Below are 17557 nucleotides of genomic sequence, written 5' to 3'. Positions count from 1 at the left end.
TGGTGACTGCGACCATTTTGTGTTCGTTCTCATGTGATGTTTTATGCTGTTTATTTATCATCTGACAATAGAAAGTCAGAGCATGCATTGTGTGAGAAGGCAAAACTGTCTGTGACTGGGTTTGAGTGCAGGACACCAGAGTTAGAGAGTGTGTTTTCTGTATGTTAAAATATCTTCTGTGAAAAGGACGATTACAACATTTCATGAGTTTCATTCTTGAAAAACTCAACTATAAGAACAACCATTTGCTATTTGTGCTAAAGGTAGGCTATTTCTTCATGCTAAGCTAAACTAAGCAGCAGTTTAAACTACTGTAGATTGATGTCAGAGTGATGCAAATCTTCTCATCCACTCAAAAACAAATGCGCGTAGTTGACCAAAACAGTTCCTTTCAGTTTTTAACTATCTCCCTTCCTCTGTGTATGACAATGTAGGGGAAGTAAAATAAAAGACACTGGAAGATTGAACTGATGACAGTGAAACATACAATCATATTGGACAGTTGTAAAATGTCTGATGTTGTTCATCAAATAAAATCATTTTGTGCCTTTTCCTATGACTTTTTATTGGCTGTCATCTTGGTTCCAGTTTCCCTCCTCCTGCCTCTACCCACATTACCTACTCTAATAGATAAAAGTATTCAATTCAGTCATTTACTAATGAGAATGGTTTGGACTTTAAAGTCAGATGGAGTTAAACCCTTCTACTGCTTCTTCTTACTGAGGGAAAAGTCTCATTATTTTCAAACTGATGTCTGCTATCTCTGAAATGATGCAACAGGCATTTCATTGACTTCAAGGGCAAAGAGTCATTAAACTGAGCTCAGTGACTTTAAAACTTTCCATCCAACAGCTAATTAGTAAATAACCAATCAAAACTGCAGTTTCTTTTTCACGACAGCTGTGATATATTTTTTGCTCCTGTCTGCGTCAAGGTAGCCAGACCCCCTCCCAGCCTTCGCACCAGGCCACTGGGCTTTCCACGTGAGTCTGATCACTTTCTAGGCCACCAGGAGGGGAGTGGATGGTGAGACGTGGCAAAGTGACATTGAAATCCTGTGAGGGGCGAGACAGGGCCGCTCGGTTCGTGTATGAATGTTGTTGCAGAGGCACAGGGGGGAGTGTTACAAGCCGACCCATATTCAAACACACATATACACATCATGTGCTCATACAAAAAACATGCACAGACAAACGCACACCTGAGTCTTTTATACACATTTGAAAAATATTTTTTGTCATAAATAATCAAACCTATAATCAATAAGGCAGAGACAATACACACACATACACAACTCTGAACTAACTGAACTGTATGTAGGTTAATAAAAATAAACCTGTGTCACAAATAGTCAGAATCTCTACTGCTCTCTCTTTATCTCTGTAACACACACACACACACACACACACACACATACACATACACTCCTCTCTCTTATACACAAAGGCACTCTCATTTCAGAAGCATGACCCATATTCACATGTGCGCACACACGCACGCACACACACGTGCATAAACACATATACACACACACACACAAACTCACAAACACATGCACACACGCTGTTGAAATACACCAGGAGCAATGCTGGCACCCCTAACTGGGACGCACTATAGTGGGCCCCGGAGGGCCCTTGGTTCAGGATGCTCACAACACGCTGGCCCACGCCCAAATAAACTAGCTACAACACAGAAGCCAAACTTCCATTACATTTCCCATTTTGAATTGAGCTGTATATCAAAGCTGGACATTGTGAAATTAGAGTGTTAAAGTCGATAAACTCGATGAGCGGCCGCTGTCCGTGACATTTTGACTTGTTTACGATGAGGAGTTTTTGCTTGAAAACCATAAAGCATGTACTCTATGGGTTAGGAATGGACATTTTGAACACATTTCATTTCATTCCGTGCTCGTTCTGAGATTCATTAATGCTCCAGCCAGAGCTGACAGGAATGAAGTGTGTTTCAAAAGAACAAGCCCTGGAGAGCTTGAACAGTCTCCCATAAAGGCGAGCGTGATCATAAAGCATATGGCCCCCACGGTGGAGCTAAATCTCAACTTATATTTTCAAGCAGCACCTTTTCTTTCTGCACTGGATGTTTGAGAGAGAGAGAGAGAGAGATTACTGTACTTTTGACTTGCAGAGCCAATTAAACACTAAAATTTCAGTCCCACACACAAATTCCTTACAACAAACTATTGAGTTTCTCCTCCCTCTGCTAGTTCTTATTCTGAACAGATGGGTGTGGGTGAAACCTTAAGTATGACTAACCTTGTTTTGCATAAGTTAAGCATAGCTATTCTTGCAAATATTGTGCTTTACAATGATATAGATAACAAATAAACTTGTGGGCAAACTGAGCAAATCAAGAGCTGCTAATTGGCTTATTTACATATACGTGGTCACTAGTATGACGGCTGTAATGACGCTGTTCTCAATGAGTTCATCGCTCAGATCTGAGATTGTCTCACAATGGTAAACTATCTGCAGATCCGTCAGACTTTACTTTGACTTTGACTAACTCTCAATAAAGTGGTTTAGATTAACTCTTGCCAGATTTCAGCCGTTAACTTGCTGAGTACCATGTTATCATTACAAACAGTAAACTGTTGCCAAAGCAAATAAGATAAGGACCACATTTGAAATGAACCTTGAGTGTTTGCTACAGGGCTGTCAATCAGCCTCCTTCCCCGGCAAAGTAGAGTATTATCTCAGTGACTATCTGGTGCATCGTCGAGTAATTAAATATACAGCTCATCACATCAGTGCGGCTGCATGCACGACAGAGTCTCTGCTCACTGATGGCATTAAGCTGTGCAAGTATCTATGAATAAACGAAGAAACGAAAAGAGAGCGGCGCACTGTCTCACCGTCTCCAAAGAGCTGCAGGATGGCCAAGTCCACATGTCTCTTCCAGAGCGACTCCTTCTGGATGGCGATGCCGTACCCCGTGGTGGCGAAGATGTAGCCGCTGCCAATGGTCACCAGCTTGCAGCCCTCGTCCCTGCCAGCCATGTAGTTCAGGACGGCCGCATCATAAATGAATGCGTCTAGTTTGCTAATGAAAAAGAGACAGAGGGAGAAAGGCAGAGACAGAGGGAGAGAGAGAGATAGGTTACAATTAATTAGCACTTAGGAGTCAGACATCACTGCTACAACATTCCAATTAACCTGCTAAATAGCACTAAGCTGCTGATAAGTGTAATAGACTTCCACTTGGTTTGCCAAAGGCTGGAGCTGGCACACAGACTGGCGAAAAGGCACACTCGACAAAAACTGAAGAGGGGGAGTCCAAGTATTACTGGAGTTTTTCAGCTACAATATGTTTACATGAAAACAAGTAGAACAGACCTAAACAACACACTGTTGCATTGATTATTTTTTAACCCTTTCTCATCACAATTTGCTTCTTTTTTTTTTCCAGTACATGACGACCAAATCATGAATTAATTCCTTTTCCCATATTTTCAAGATCGTGCTCATAGGCACTAGTATTTGTTGCTGCAAACTTCCTTAAAAGCTATAACAGCTGCTACAATAAAATTGATTTCAACCCTTGAATAGGCGTATAAATAGTAAAAATGAGCAGGATTATATATCAACCCTGTTAACAGAATGAAATTGCCAGCCCAACATATGCCTTGGTCTTTGGCCCGATTACAGCCCATATATTCTCCCACCTGGACAGATTCTGGCTGTGACCTTTCCGTATTGCCAGGATATTTTCTGTGTGTGTGCCAGAATTGGTCCAGATGTGGAAATAAATCTGAATCATGCTGAACACGGGCCAGAACAAGCCGTAGATTTAGACCGTAGACTGTGTACCCTGGCCCAAAAGGAAACAAGCACGCAACCCAAACATGAGCCAGATTTATTTTGCTCTCTAAACTAAACATGCACAAAAAGGCACTGGTTAATATCTCAAGATGACAGTTTGAATTATTCTTTGTCTATCAGGGGTTTGACTTTAAAGCTTTTCGACTTTAAATTCATTTTGGTGTGTAAAATCGGTGTAATGTTTAAATCTTTTTGTTGGAATTGCAACAGTCAGCTGGTCAAAGCTAATGGTTTTACAGTGGTTTTAAAATGACTAAACTAAATGAACCACAGCCCTACGTCACTGTGCAGGTCCTCACCCCGCCTTAAGACTCTGCAGAGCCTCATTGACGTTTCTCTGGTGAAACTTGGTCATGTAGCCGTGCATTTCTGCATAGTTGTTTCTGATGTTCCTCTCTGTGCTCCCATTTGGGACGGTGCCGAACCGAAACGGAGGCGAGAAGTCATTGGGACTCTGGAACTAAACCCAGAAGACAGAGCAGTTCAGAGAGAGAGGCATGTAAAACATCTTCTTTACACACTTGAGATACAGATGTGAAAGAGAAGACAGAGATTAGAAGAGTGTGGCTCTGGAACACGATCGTAGAAAAACCCTCCATCTTACCTTTTTGTCTGAGAGACCAGTTACCTGGTCCACGTATTCCTCCTGGATCATGAAAGCAGCCAGGTTGGCAGTGTAAGAGGCCAGAAAGATGACAGCAAAGAAGGCCCAGACTGACACCATGATCTTACTGGTGGTGCCTTTGGGGTTCTGCACTGGCACAGAGTTGTTGAAGACCAGACCCCACAGCAGCCAGATGGCCTTACCGATAGTGAAGGAAGGGCCGTGAGGCTCTGAAAGAAACAGTCATGGTTACAGAATATGTAACAGATCCGCTTTGGTTTCTGAACTAGTGCCTGGGACACACAACTGGACTGGTTTTACTCATGGGCTCCAGCTGAACAGTTTTATTTAGGAGAAGGAAAATGAATGTCATATGTAATTCTCATATGTTCAAGTTACTTTAGAAGGGAAACATACTGATTCACTAAGTCTATCCTGTGCCATCCCATGCTATTTGATACTTCATGATGCAAAGCAGCAGAGTAATGTCTGGTGACACTCCCACCTAACTCAGTTTTTTGTTTTAAGTGTTGGTTTGCAAAAGTTAGCATGCTAACAAAATGAATATGATAAACAATAGCTTTCTAGCTTGGTGAGCATATTATCGTGTCGTTAGCATTTTGAGCTGTTAACATGGTTTTTGACTCTTTTTTGTTGCTTTAGGTCACTTTCATTGACAATACACAAACTTCAAGTTTATTCTTGTTTATCCACCAAGGTAAAACTATTACAACTAATACAGTCTGGTGTAACAAATGAACCTTCTATTTTAGGGGCATTTGACCAGGATGCAGTTGAATCAATATCTCTTTATAGAACAGTTTTGACAACAACTGAAACTCATAACACTCAATAAGGGGAAGATTTACTTTTTAAAACTGCCTACTGAATGCAATTAATACACATTTTATTTACATAGGAACTTTGTTGATTTCATTCATCCACGAACCGACTGGTTCATTCCAGCTTTCAGGCTGTGATTAGGACTTTGTTCATAATGTTTGTGTGTGTATATGTGTGTGAGAGAGGGAGAAAGAGAGAGAGTGTGTGTGCAAGCATGTGGGCGTGTATTGTTTTATGAGTCTTTTGTTCTTGGACAAACTGACTTTATCGTGCCAAATATTTCTGTGAATTTGCAAGAAAGTGGGTACAGTAAAATGAATTGGGCAAAGACTTTGCAAATAAGCGGTCAAGCCATTGATACATTATTACATTGAATCCTTTGAGTCCAAACTTCGATCTGCACTCCTCATGATACCAAACTCCCACAGCGCTACAAGCAGATAAAACAAGAGGCACACAGAAGAGAACAGCGCTTTAGGGAGGGCTACATCTCCTCCAGAACATGATGAAGGATGAGAGGGATGAAAAAAGATAGCCATTGTCTATATATAGCCGCATCAGAGACAGAGTTGTGGGAAGACATTGATTTTTTTTTTTTTTTTTTTTTTTGATTCTTATCTTTTTGGTGAGGGAGATCAAACACAAAACTAGCCCCTTGCTGTCAGCGCTGACATGTGATTTTGGGAAATATGGAAATGAATGCAAATGACTGATCCGCTGTGAAGGAGGCAGCACTAAAGGTGTGTTGAAACCAAAGCAGTGAGACACACCTGTAAATGATAAAAAGAGAGCAGCGTGGAGGAAGAGGATGAAGAGGAGGAGTGAAGAATGAAGTCATTGGGTCAGCAGTGATGGCTGGTCTATATGTGGAGGCGGCCGGCAGTGTTTGTGTGTCTGTGTCTCTGTCATCTTTGTGCAAAAAGACAATTCATACGAGCCGATCCACAGACGGAAAGCATTAACCTGCAACGCTTCTGTACCTGCGCTTGCTTGTTTAGAGACAATTACTGGTTGGTGCATTACTCATCGAACACTCTCTGACTAAAGGATTAAACTGCCCGCTGCCATGTTCTCTGCAGACTTTGGATCCTCATCAAACCTCACCAGCTAAGATGAAAGTATTTCATGTTTTCATCCCTGGACAGATAATACTTGGCTTGATTTGGACCCAAAATACCACCATTGGATTTTTCTTTGCCAAAACTATTGTAGTGCTTTCACGTGCTGGTGGCTGCCTCACATCCAAGTCATCAGTCAAGTTGGCTGCTCAACATCCTCCCTTTGAGACGCCAATTCAGAAAATCTGAAACCTTGAAAATGTCCCAGCAGGGAACTAAACACTGGTGAGTGTGTAAAAGACACCAGCATTCTTGTCCAACATTTCATTGATCAATTATGGCAAATGGTGAAAAATGAAAAGAAAAAAAAGTAATGTCAAAAGAAAGTGATATGTCATTACATGTATTTGCTTTGGTTACCAGTTTTCCTTGAAGTATGAATCTCAGAGCCACTGAGACCGTTCATCAAGATACAATCCTGTCTCCTATACACCTATATACAGGACTCATCTGCTTTGGCAAATATGTTTTGGATTAAACATGTTGCATTGTCTGGGCACACAGAGCACTGATCTGATGGCCATTAACTGTGCTCCGAGCTGACTGTGTTCAGTATGACTGCAGTGACATTCTGCTGTTACGTAGATACAGAAATTCACATATCCTACAAAATGGACTGTGCACACTGACAATGGAAACTTTTTTTGCAAAACCAAACACATGGAAATGCAAAACAGATTCACACACGGCTTAGAGAGCTGCAACTCTAACTTTTAGTTTTCCCACAGTAAAACATCACGTCACATGTTGCAGAGGCATAATTTCACTGCTAAATTCAACCTATCGCGCCCTCCCATCTGGTGTGTTCTGCATTTATTTGCATCTATATCCTCAAACAGTAGTGTGGGTACCATGCCTGTGTGTATGCGAGTGTCTCTGTGTGTGTTGAGCTGCGGCCTCTCACCTCTGCCGTCAGCCAGACAGCGGTTGTAGCCCACAGGGCTGAGGTACTCGAATATAAACACAGCCATTGCTGACACCAGCAGCAGCATCACAAACATCATCACCCACACATCCGCACTGAAGGGCTCTGGAGGGAAGAGAGAGGGAAGAGAGGAGAGGGAAACAAGGGAGGGGAGGGATTGAGGGAGAGCGTGTGGACGGGTGGAGATAAGGAAAAGAGAAGAGAGGGGGGAAAGGAGGATGTGAGGAGGAAGAAGATGAGGAAGTGGCGAGGGACATCGGGATAGCGGGAGGAAAAGGGAAAAAAAGAGTGAGGGCGGCAAAGAGAAAGAGAGGAAGCGAAAATGAAGCGAGAGAGAGGAAGAGGGCAAGAGAGATATGCAAATGTAGTGCGCCAGATTGAGAAGAGGAAGGAAGAGTAAGAGAAAAGAGAGAAAGAGAGTGGGAGTGGGAAATATAAGAGGGCAAAGAGACAGGGAGTGGAAAAGAGATTAAATACACAGTTAGTCATATTTTCATGTACTCCATGGTATGAATGTATTAAAACTGGGCTCTAATCTCCTGGTTTGTCCAACAAAACACTTTTAACTCAACTTTTAGAGGTGAAATGACCAGACAAAGATCCATCTGACACTGATTTCTAAGTCAAAACAGCAAAACGTCAACATGTAGATACAAAGTATTTGTCAATGTGATATCTTTGTCTTTATCATAGCAGATCTTCCTGGAAATACTCATAATTTTTGTGCACATAGGGTCTAAACACGCAATTCAACACCATGCAACCAGAAAATGGAAGCATTACTGGACATGACCTAAGGTGTAATAATGATAACAGCTGTCCAATACACTGAAAGAAAAGATAACAAACCTACACACAACTGAAGGCATCACTTTTATGATACGCTCATAGTTACAACGTTCATAAATATGTCAAAATATGACCTTGAGTCTCTTCCTTTCACCAATATCTGCCGCCAACCCTCAGTTTCCAACAGATGGCTACTGCGTTTCTCACCTAAGAAGGCCGAGGGTGAAACTGTGCCGTTGCTGCGGGATACCATGACACTGATACCCGTCTCGATGAAGGGGACGGAAAAGTCGATGACCTCTGACCTCTCCTCGTTGATGGTCAAGGAGCCGACGGCCATGTGGGCGTTCTTTAACACCACCTAGGCGAGAGGGAGAAAACAGAGAGAATGAAGACCATCCATCATTTCAACTTCCATCATCTCATCCAACCGCCGACAATCTATTGAAGCACAGTGAGGTAATGAAGGGAGATCACTTTAAAGGAAAAATCTGTTCTCAAAATGTAGTTTTTCCCTCCGGGGGAATGTCTTGTGTACCGCAGCAACAAAAAACATTCAAAAACAAATTCTAGGTAAGAATAGCTTATATTTGAAAAAGAAAAGCATAAAAATAGCATCATGGCAATCAGTTCATTTGAAAGTGATGGTGCCGTCTTTGTGAATATGAGTGATTTTTGTTGAGATATTTGACAGGGACAAACTGGACATATTTATAGTGAGCACCTCGACAAGGCTGAAAATGACTTGGCGATGTCCCTAGAACTTCTGTTGCTGGTTCAGATCTTATTTCACCGGACAAATGAATGAATGTGAATAAACCTCTTAACAGCAATGCAATCTATTAAAGTAAAGATCAGGTTTTAGTGTCAAGTCCTTAGAGCTGAAGTTCCCAACCTCATTTCTTAGATCCCTTGTTGATTCACCATCTGTCTCTTTTAATTGTTGCTGTTGCTAACCAGCTATCCACTTTGGTCTGATGCCATGGATGTAATGTTCTAGGACATAATCAGACTGGAAGAGCAAACAGGTACACAATGTGGTCCAGCAGCCTCAGTAGCAGCATAAAGAGTTGGCTCATCACTTCATTTATAGGCCTTATAATGAGAAGAAAAAAGAGCAAGTGTCTATTAAGTTTAAAGTTAATTTGGTTTCAACATTTAAAATGTTACATATATAAAGATTTACACATTATTTAGCATCATTTTACACTGATGTACAACATTACACAAAGTGCTGTAGAAGAGGTAACCTCACCACACTGCCTTTCATCAACAAGTCTGTTCTGAGTAAAAGGAAAAAGTTGTTAGTGCCACCAGCTGCTGTCTCCTTCAACATGTATGAGGCAGCTGACTCAGGCCCTCTCTCTTTTTGATGGCAAAAAGCATTTTGGGAAATGTAGGAAACCAAATCTAACACGGGCGCAGAGCAGGGGACAGGGTGAGGAGACGTGTTCGCATTAAAAAAGAATCAGAATGAGCAACATGAACATGAGAGGTAAGAGATGAAGCACGGCAGGTAGAGACCAACACACCCTCCAAACACGCACACACTGACACACACAAGCAGCGCTCAGAGTGGACACTTGTGATGTTCACCAGGGGAGGTAAAGAGGGAGAAAGACAGAAGGAGGGAGGAAGAAAGTGGGTTACCACAGTGGGTCATGGCTGCTTGAAATAGCCACCCTGATGCCTCTCCTCCCTCTACCTGCCCCCCTCTCTCCCTCTCTCCACTACCTCTGCACAGGTAGTATATTTAGCCCCAAATTTTATAGCCCTACAGCACAGGGGTAAAGTGGGACGAGGCTGTCTCACTGAGTTAATAAGGCATGTGTGACTCAAAGCTCCAGTATGTGCTTCAGCTTCAGCGAGTGTGTGTCTGTCCGTGTGTGTGTGCGTGTGTGTGTGTGCATATGAGTGAGTCATAAAGGGAAAAAGACAGAGTAAGAGAAGGGAGTGAACCTTTGTTCTCCACCTGTGAAGTGGACCTTTACAGGCAGGGAGAATATTACACATCCACTCTGCACTTCTCCAAGTGTTTTTTGTCTGCTGGTATGTGTATGTGTGTAAGCGTGTGTGTTTGTGTGTGCATCTTTAACTTCTCGATCTTGTTTCTTCTATCAGTTTGTAAGTATGGATGTACATCTTCGCTTTTGCTTGTGTGTGTGTGTGTGTGTGTGTTGAATGTGCGAACGTCTCCCCGGGGAAGAGAACAAGTCCATCCAGCAGTGTACTCACTTCCTCTCTCTCTCCATTCGCTCTCTCCATCTCCCTCCTACGACTTGTTCTCTCCGTGTTATGAAAGTGACCCATGTGGGTGTTATTGAGAATGAGTGAGCGTGGATATGCGTTTGTGTGCGGGTATGTGTCTCAACTGGTGTGTGTGTGTGTGTGTGTGTGTGTGTGTGTGTGCCACCGTCTTTATGTGCTTCAGCTGCTGAGGCCAAACTCATGTAATCAAGTGTATTGCCTCTAATATTTTAGATTAAGAGCATCGGGGGCAGCACAAGTCAGTGCAGCCCATGAAATCTGACACCGACTGGCAGAATCAAATTAGGACAAAATGTAGATCTTCTCACAGCGTTCATTGATTTTTTTTTTCCTTTCTTTTTGATCTTTCCGAGCTGTGGAAAATAGCATAAAGGCCCTCAGTGAGCTCAGTGAGTGTCCATGAGTGTGCCGAGGCACGTCCTTCTGTGTGTGTGTGTGTGTGTGTGTGTGTGTGTGTGTGTGTGTCAGCATCAGTCCAGATCTCTGTCCATTAAGAGTGTGACATATACTGTAGTTTTGGCTGCATTCCAGCTGGAGAGTGATACGGGTCGGGTTTTGTTAGATACAGCAGATATGGCTGAACTACGGTGACACGTGTGTGAGTGAGAGAGAGAGGGGGGGTGGGGGGGAGAGAGAGATAAGTGCAGCCTCACTGTGCGCATATGGAAGCAGTCTGGATGTGTGTTCCTGTGTCCATGTGTCTGCATTCATGCACGTATTCTCTTATTTCTGTGATCATTCATGTGGAAATGTCCCTTGTCGGCATGTGTGTGTGTCTGTGTGTAAAAGAGAGGTAGACGGATGTGCCCCCCCACCCCCCCACGACTGCCCCTCCTCCTAATGACCATCCATCTGCGGAGGTGAGGAGGAGACGGCACATTACAGCGCTTTTAGTCAGGGTGATGGAGTTTATTACAGGTGACCACACTTACAGCTCAGCGCCCACTAAAGACACAGGCTGACTGGCGGCGTCGCTGAAATGGCTTTATATAATAGATTAAATGGGTCAGTTTAATGTAAATTGAATAGCAAAAGTTTTAATGCGGGGGCAAAAAAAAAAAAAACACACAGACACATTATCTCGCCTGTGCCTTGTGAAGGTTGTTCAAACTTCAGTGTCCACACAAAGAAGGACACGTGACGCGTGTTTTCAACCTGTGACCTTTGGGGTGCCATCGATCCGTTTGCCTCCTCCTTCATTAACAAATAGCCAAAGTCAGACACAGCACAAGCGCGGCTCGCTCGTCAAGGTGGAAGTATGAGAACTGACAACGACCTTACCTTGGGACCAATGTCGATTAGAGAGTGTTTAAAGCCCAAAGTGAATTGTTGCAGCTGACTGAACTGTACACACCCCTGGGTGCAGTGCTTAGCCCATCTGACACCAAGTGTTAGGCCTGTAAGGCAGGGGGTTGACCCGGAAAGGAAAGCTCATAATTCAAGGTATGAAAACACACTTCAAAGAGGAAATGAAGCCTCCAGGCAGCTCCTATGGAAGCTAAATATAGCACAGGTCATTGGGCTCAGAGAGGTGAAGACTGTGACTGTCTTCTCTTTGATCTCTTCTTCACCTTCACCTACACCTCAGCTCTAACTCCACCTGTCTCAGTCTGAGAAACACAAACGAAGCAAAATCCAAAATGACAGTGGCTGCATGGTGATGACTATTTACATGATCATTTTGAGGGCTTAAATAAACTCAAAACGATGCTTCACCTGCACAGACTCACATGATGTAGATTTATGGTGAAAATCTGACAGTTTTGGACTTTTGGACGATGTGGAAGAATAATTCAAACTTGCTTCAATTTCAACAAACGACCTCTGAATCTAAATGGGAGTAAATTCATCATCTTTGGCAGCAGATGTAAAATTACAGTAAGTGATGTTGAAACTGAGAGAGTGTCTAAGATCAATATTTGGGAGTGATAATGGATAATATATTATGCTGGCAACCACAAAGAAATTATGTCAAACCAAAAAAAAGTGACAATCTATTGCAGAACTGTATTAAATTAAGTACTCAGACGACTGCGCGGATGTGAAACGCATAAATCAAGTACAAAACCGTTTTTGATACTTGAAAAGAGGAGTGCATCAGCTGTAAACAAAACAACTTTTCAAAGGCTGAATAAAACTCAGAGACTTGGTACATTTTGAAACTGCACAAATAACATATAAGGTCAAGAGTGAAAGTAAGTGTGATGGCGTCTACGAAGAGAGAGTCAGTTTGATCTGAGAGCGACGGAGTAAATGTGTGAGATTAAAATTGAGCGGCACACACAAAAATGTCAAATAACAATCTAATGGACCAATATTAAAGTGTCTGATCCAACTGGCATGTTAATGTTGGTGGAGCAGTTACTCTCCAGTCAATCCCCACAGACTCCCATGTTAAAGCTTTACAGCAGAAATAAACATGTTTACAGCCTGGTGCAAAAAAAACAAACAGGTTTTGGTCTCTTCAGTTCATTTCCTCCTTCATGACAACTGCACAGGGAGTGAATGTTTTTATAGAACTCACCTGTTTAAACTTAATTCACTACTGCATTATTGAGGGCGTGGCCACTTTGAGTGACAGGTGGGTGATTGTTTGCCTGCTACAACGTCTGAGCTCCACAGATCCCCCCACCCCGGATTAGCTCGGAGTTAGAGTTAGATCAGCCAGTCACAGCCGACATGGCAGCAGCAGAGCAACTCACTGTGGATGAAGTTATGGAGGCTACATCCATCTTTAAATATATGCTGTCTATGTTACCTCTGACACTGTATAGGAAGCTTCTGCAAAGACACAGGAAAGCACAATAAGCTGCACCTTCACCTTCACACTCCACCTTTTTAGTCGAAAGGGGAGAAACTCTATGTTGCATTGTTGTCTACTCTACTTTAGACCTGAAACAGTCATTCTCTTTTTATTTCTCCACCTGACATTTTGCCAAATATGTAGTTGTGTTTGGGCGAAGCACACAGCCACGCTGATAGCCCACATGCCTTTAGATCTCATTTTAAACAGCATTAACATCAATAATGATGAGATAGTGTTGCAAAGAGTGAGGGCAAAATCTTCATTTGCAATATTTTCCACCAAATTACAAAAGACATTGTTGAATAATTTATAATATAACACGAACAAAGAGGCTTTATTTGTTGACCTGCGATATCTGGCATCCTCCCACTCACTGAACACTTGCAGTGGTGGATAGCAGGATTTGGCAACTTTGATATCTTTTAGTCAATCTAAGACATCTGCCAAATAAATAAATAGGACAAAGACACAAGACATGCGTTATCTCCTCACCTCGCCCACCATGCCGTTCCAGGTTCCATTGATCTTCTTTCCATGTTTGCCGTTAGTCACCAGGTAGAGGTCGTAGGTGAACTTGACAGTCTTGGCAATCTTCTTCAAGATGTCAATGCAGAAGCCCTTACAGCAGCGCTTGATGTAGATCCCTGAATCCTTTGTCTGATTACTGCACCGGCGCACACACACACACACACACACACACACACACGGATAGATGATTATTTAATCAAATATGTACTTCTGTCTGAACCGCTAATTGTAATCATGATTTGGTGTATCTGGCACTGTCACTCTCACACTGACTAAGTGTGAACTGATTCTACCTCTGGCTGTGCAAAGCTGCCATGGGAAATTAGCATCATTCATGAGCAACATTTAGGTGGCTGCCAGGTTTTTTCTTTTCATCTCTACTTTGGTCAGTTCTACAGGAGGTAAATCTGTGAGCCACTGTGGCAGATGGACAGAGACAAAAAGCTGCCTCTATCAATATGTACTGATGAATTCACACTATAATTCCATTCACTACTCATCGTAAATTACTGTTTTGTCTTGTAATGAATTCTTATTCGGGTTTTTTCTGGCGTCTCACTCCAGATCCTGACAGTGATTGGATATATTCGAGTCTCACAGTGTCTTGATCTGTTTCCGGCAGGGGACGGTGTTCCTCATGCAGGTTCCACTAAGCGGATCCACGTCCTCCACAATGACGAACGGAGCCTCCTCCAATGTCACAATGGACAGGTGGTCATCCTCCCTGTTTGCTGCCCCACCATACAGTTCATAGCGAGGCCACACATGGTACTTCATGGATAGGGAACGGTTCTCCCATTTACCCACCTGCACAGAGAAACAGCAAACAAGCAAATTATACACAGTTTAAGATTATAAACATTTTTCATCCAGAACTGTATTCTTGTTTTGTTTTTTAACCACTGGGTACCCACAGTTATGGAGACGTGGACTTGAGTTCTTCTGTGAGTCAGTCTGAGTCTGTAGCTCATTGGCTCAGTGATAATAAATCTAACAGTAAAGTACACAGATGAAATGATTCACTGGATAGGAATATGATTCAAATGGGATGGGATTCAATTTAAATTTTACACTTAAATAACTGCAAACATTTGCTAAAGTTTACTAGACCAAAAATGCATAGTAGAGGTTGTATGTTTGTTCTGCAAATACATCTCATTTCCCCCTGATAAGAGGAGAGGAGAGGAGAGGAGAGGAGAGGAGAGGAGAGGAGAGGAGAGGAGAGGAGAGGAGAGGAGAGGAGAGGAGAGGAGAGGAGAGGAGAGGGCTGGGACCCAGTGCGGAGAATGAGAGCAAGGTTAACATGAAGGGCGAGACTGAAACGGTGGAAAGAGCAGAATTCAGATCAGGAGGAGAGGGTGGGGAGAGAAAGCGTGAGACCGAGAAGTGGATGGAGAGATATGAGGATAAGCTCAATTTGCAGAGGGAACTGGAGAGACAAAACTATAGATGGAGCAAAAGAGCGAAGTGAGAGAAAGAAGGCTGGAGAAGATAGAGGCTCATTCAGATGCAAAATGCTGCCTCTTCTCTCGACGAGCGTCCAGCTGTACGTCTGGAGGGCCCTCCGGCCCTTGTGGCTCTACTCCACAGAAAAGCGCCATCAATTAGTCAATTTCGCCCAGATGCTGGTCACATGGAGCCATACCTGGAGACTGTCTGTGCCCTTTTCTCTACAAGTGCCTGGTCCGCCACTTTCATCAAGGGAAAGATGTGGGTGGAAATGGATATGGATCATCAGATAATTGGACACAGCATAATGGGAGATAGGGGAGGACAGGGAGCTGTGGGGCCAGTGTGTAAAGTCAGGATTGCACACTTGTAAAATATGTAAATGTACACACAGACACACACACAGACACACACTTGACTCCAGGGAGCACAAACTTGGCAAAGCTGCCTGGAGTGGACAAGCTGAGCCTGTGTATCCCTCGGGCACAATGCAGCCTTCTTCTATCTGCACAAAAAGAGTAAGTAAGTGATAGAGACAGACAGGGATGGGGAGAGGAGGAGGGGGGGAGGAGGTGGAGAGGAAAGGGTTAAAATCAGCCTGGAGGGGAGTAAACGGGACTGGACACTACAGAGTCTTCACACTACTTCAAAGGTGCAGTGGAAGGATGGTTGTAGGAGCTGGAACTCATTAGGATCCAAGAAAAGTGGTTCAGCTGGAAGTCAAGCTAAGAATTAAACATGAGTGAGGGAGTGAGAGGAGGAGGAGGAGGAGGAGGAGAGAGACGGGGTGGTGCAGGCTGCGAGAGGAGAGAGAGAGAGAGAGAGAGAAAGAGAGAGAGAGGGTAGACGAAGGGGAGCGATTCACCTTGTTCTCTGATCAGAGGACAGAATATAGATTAGAGAGGCAAAAGAAAGAGAGAAATACTGAGAATAAAGAATAGGTAGAGTCAAAGGAGTCAGACTGCAGAACACACAGACAATAGAGAGAGGGAGCATCAGGAAACACAGATGCACGCGGGTGACTTTGCAGGTGGTTTAAGGTTGTTGGTTCAGAGTGTGACTCAGGATTATTGTTGCCCAGTCTGCACCACCACCTCCTCTGACACCCATACACCCATACCTCTCCACCTTGGAGAAACATTTTCTAACCTTCATTTATCTAGACACATATACATCAGGTCTAGGTCTACTGTAGCAGCTGCTCAATACAGGCGCATTCTGAAATAAGTTCAGCACCTAAAAAGAAAATATAAAATAAACTGGTTAAAGTGAATTAGACTGAAGTGAATCTGTGCCCAATGTCTTTTTTGGACCTCTTTATTTGGCCACCTTCAAAGAGCAAAGCCTTTATTCTCCCCAAACTGTGTCTTTATTAACTGATGCTTGAAGCTTGTGCCAGTGTCAGGTTTAACAGTGTGGTTTTTTTAGAGCTTCAAGCGTTTTCAGAAACAAGATGGTAAAGGAACAAAATGTTTCCATTATGTGATCAATCTGGGAAAGCAACAGCCCTCACAACGCGTCACTCATACTTAGCTCTATCTACAGTGGGGAGAGGTTGACCAACTGTGCTCAACAAAACACCCACAGTCCATTCACAGTCTGTAACAACCACTTGTATGATAACAAATGAATAGTGGAAAAAATATCAATGTGGTAAAATCAAAGCCGCAAGCAGCATCGTGTTGGTCATCGCCGTGTCGTGTCACCATGTGAACCACTGCCAGGAGGCCACTGTCGACACGCATTGTTGTGCTTTCATTGTATTTTCTATTTTATCTGTTCTTTCATCATTGATTTTCTTTTTTTTTCATTTAAAGTCTTCAGCCCAGAACTTTTATGAAACATATAAGACACCAGGAATAGCCATGGGCAGGCCATTAAACAGGTCTTAAGCAATTTATTACCAACTTCAAGGAAGGTGTGATCGACTTGTAAAACATGATATCTCCTGTCAGCATAAGGTGACATTATGACTATTAGTGAAAATTAGCATACACATATCTTCAGGCCGGTACTCTTATCAATCATATAAAGTCTGGACAGTTTAAGAACAATGAATGGCGGAGTGGTAACAAATTTTCATGGTGAATCATCAAACTTCCTTGGACAGGCTGTTTAACGAGAACTGAAAAGCTCTCCAGTTTTTTAACTTTGCAAAGGTCCTAGAATGAGGCCAACTAATAATCTATAGTCAAATTCAGTTTAATTCCAAAGTCTGTGTTCAGAAATGCAACAAAATTGCACAGTACTGAAAATACAAAATATCTCCTTTCAATTTTTTTATTTTCAATACTAGATAGTGCCGAGGCCCTGATAGAACAACAATGACAATGCAGTCACACATGTACAGTGAAACAAGCCACCCAGTCTGTTCTTGTTTGCTACTGT

The 17557-nt window shown here is 42.8% G+C and overlaps 1 protein-coding gene across 1 annotated transcript in view; it reads right to left on the bottom strand.

Moving 5' to 3' along the window:
* grin2ba (glutamate receptor, ionotropic, N-methyl D-aspartate 2B-a) overlaps positions 1-17557 on the bottom strand; it is a gene marked incomplete at both ends in the record, with an annotated part of 107061 nt that overhangs the window by 7869 nt on the left and 81635 nt on the right. The window contains 7 exons of the mRNA XM_083976379.1: positions 2873-3060; positions 4139-4299; positions 4444-4673; positions 7309-7434; positions 8326-8479; positions 13685-13856; positions 14319-14527. Of these exons, the coding sequence (XP_083832505.1) occupies positions 2873-3060; positions 4139-4299; positions 4444-4673; positions 7309-7434; positions 8326-8479; positions 13685-13856; positions 14319-14527 (1240 nt within the window). The remainder of the gene's footprint in view (positions 1-2872; positions 3061-4138; positions 4300-4443; positions 4674-7308; positions 7435-8325; positions 8480-13684; positions 13857-14318; positions 14528-17557) is intronic.

This window comes from Trachurus trachurus (assembly GCF_905171665.1).
Source record: "Trachurus trachurus genome assembly, chromosome: 8".
Lineage (NCBI taxonomy): Eukaryota > Metazoa > Chordata > Actinopteri > Carangiformes > Carangidae > Trachurus > Trachurus trachurus.
The sequence above is the reverse complement of the archived record's forward strand: the minus strand, read 5'-3'. Positions and strand labels throughout refer to the sequence as shown.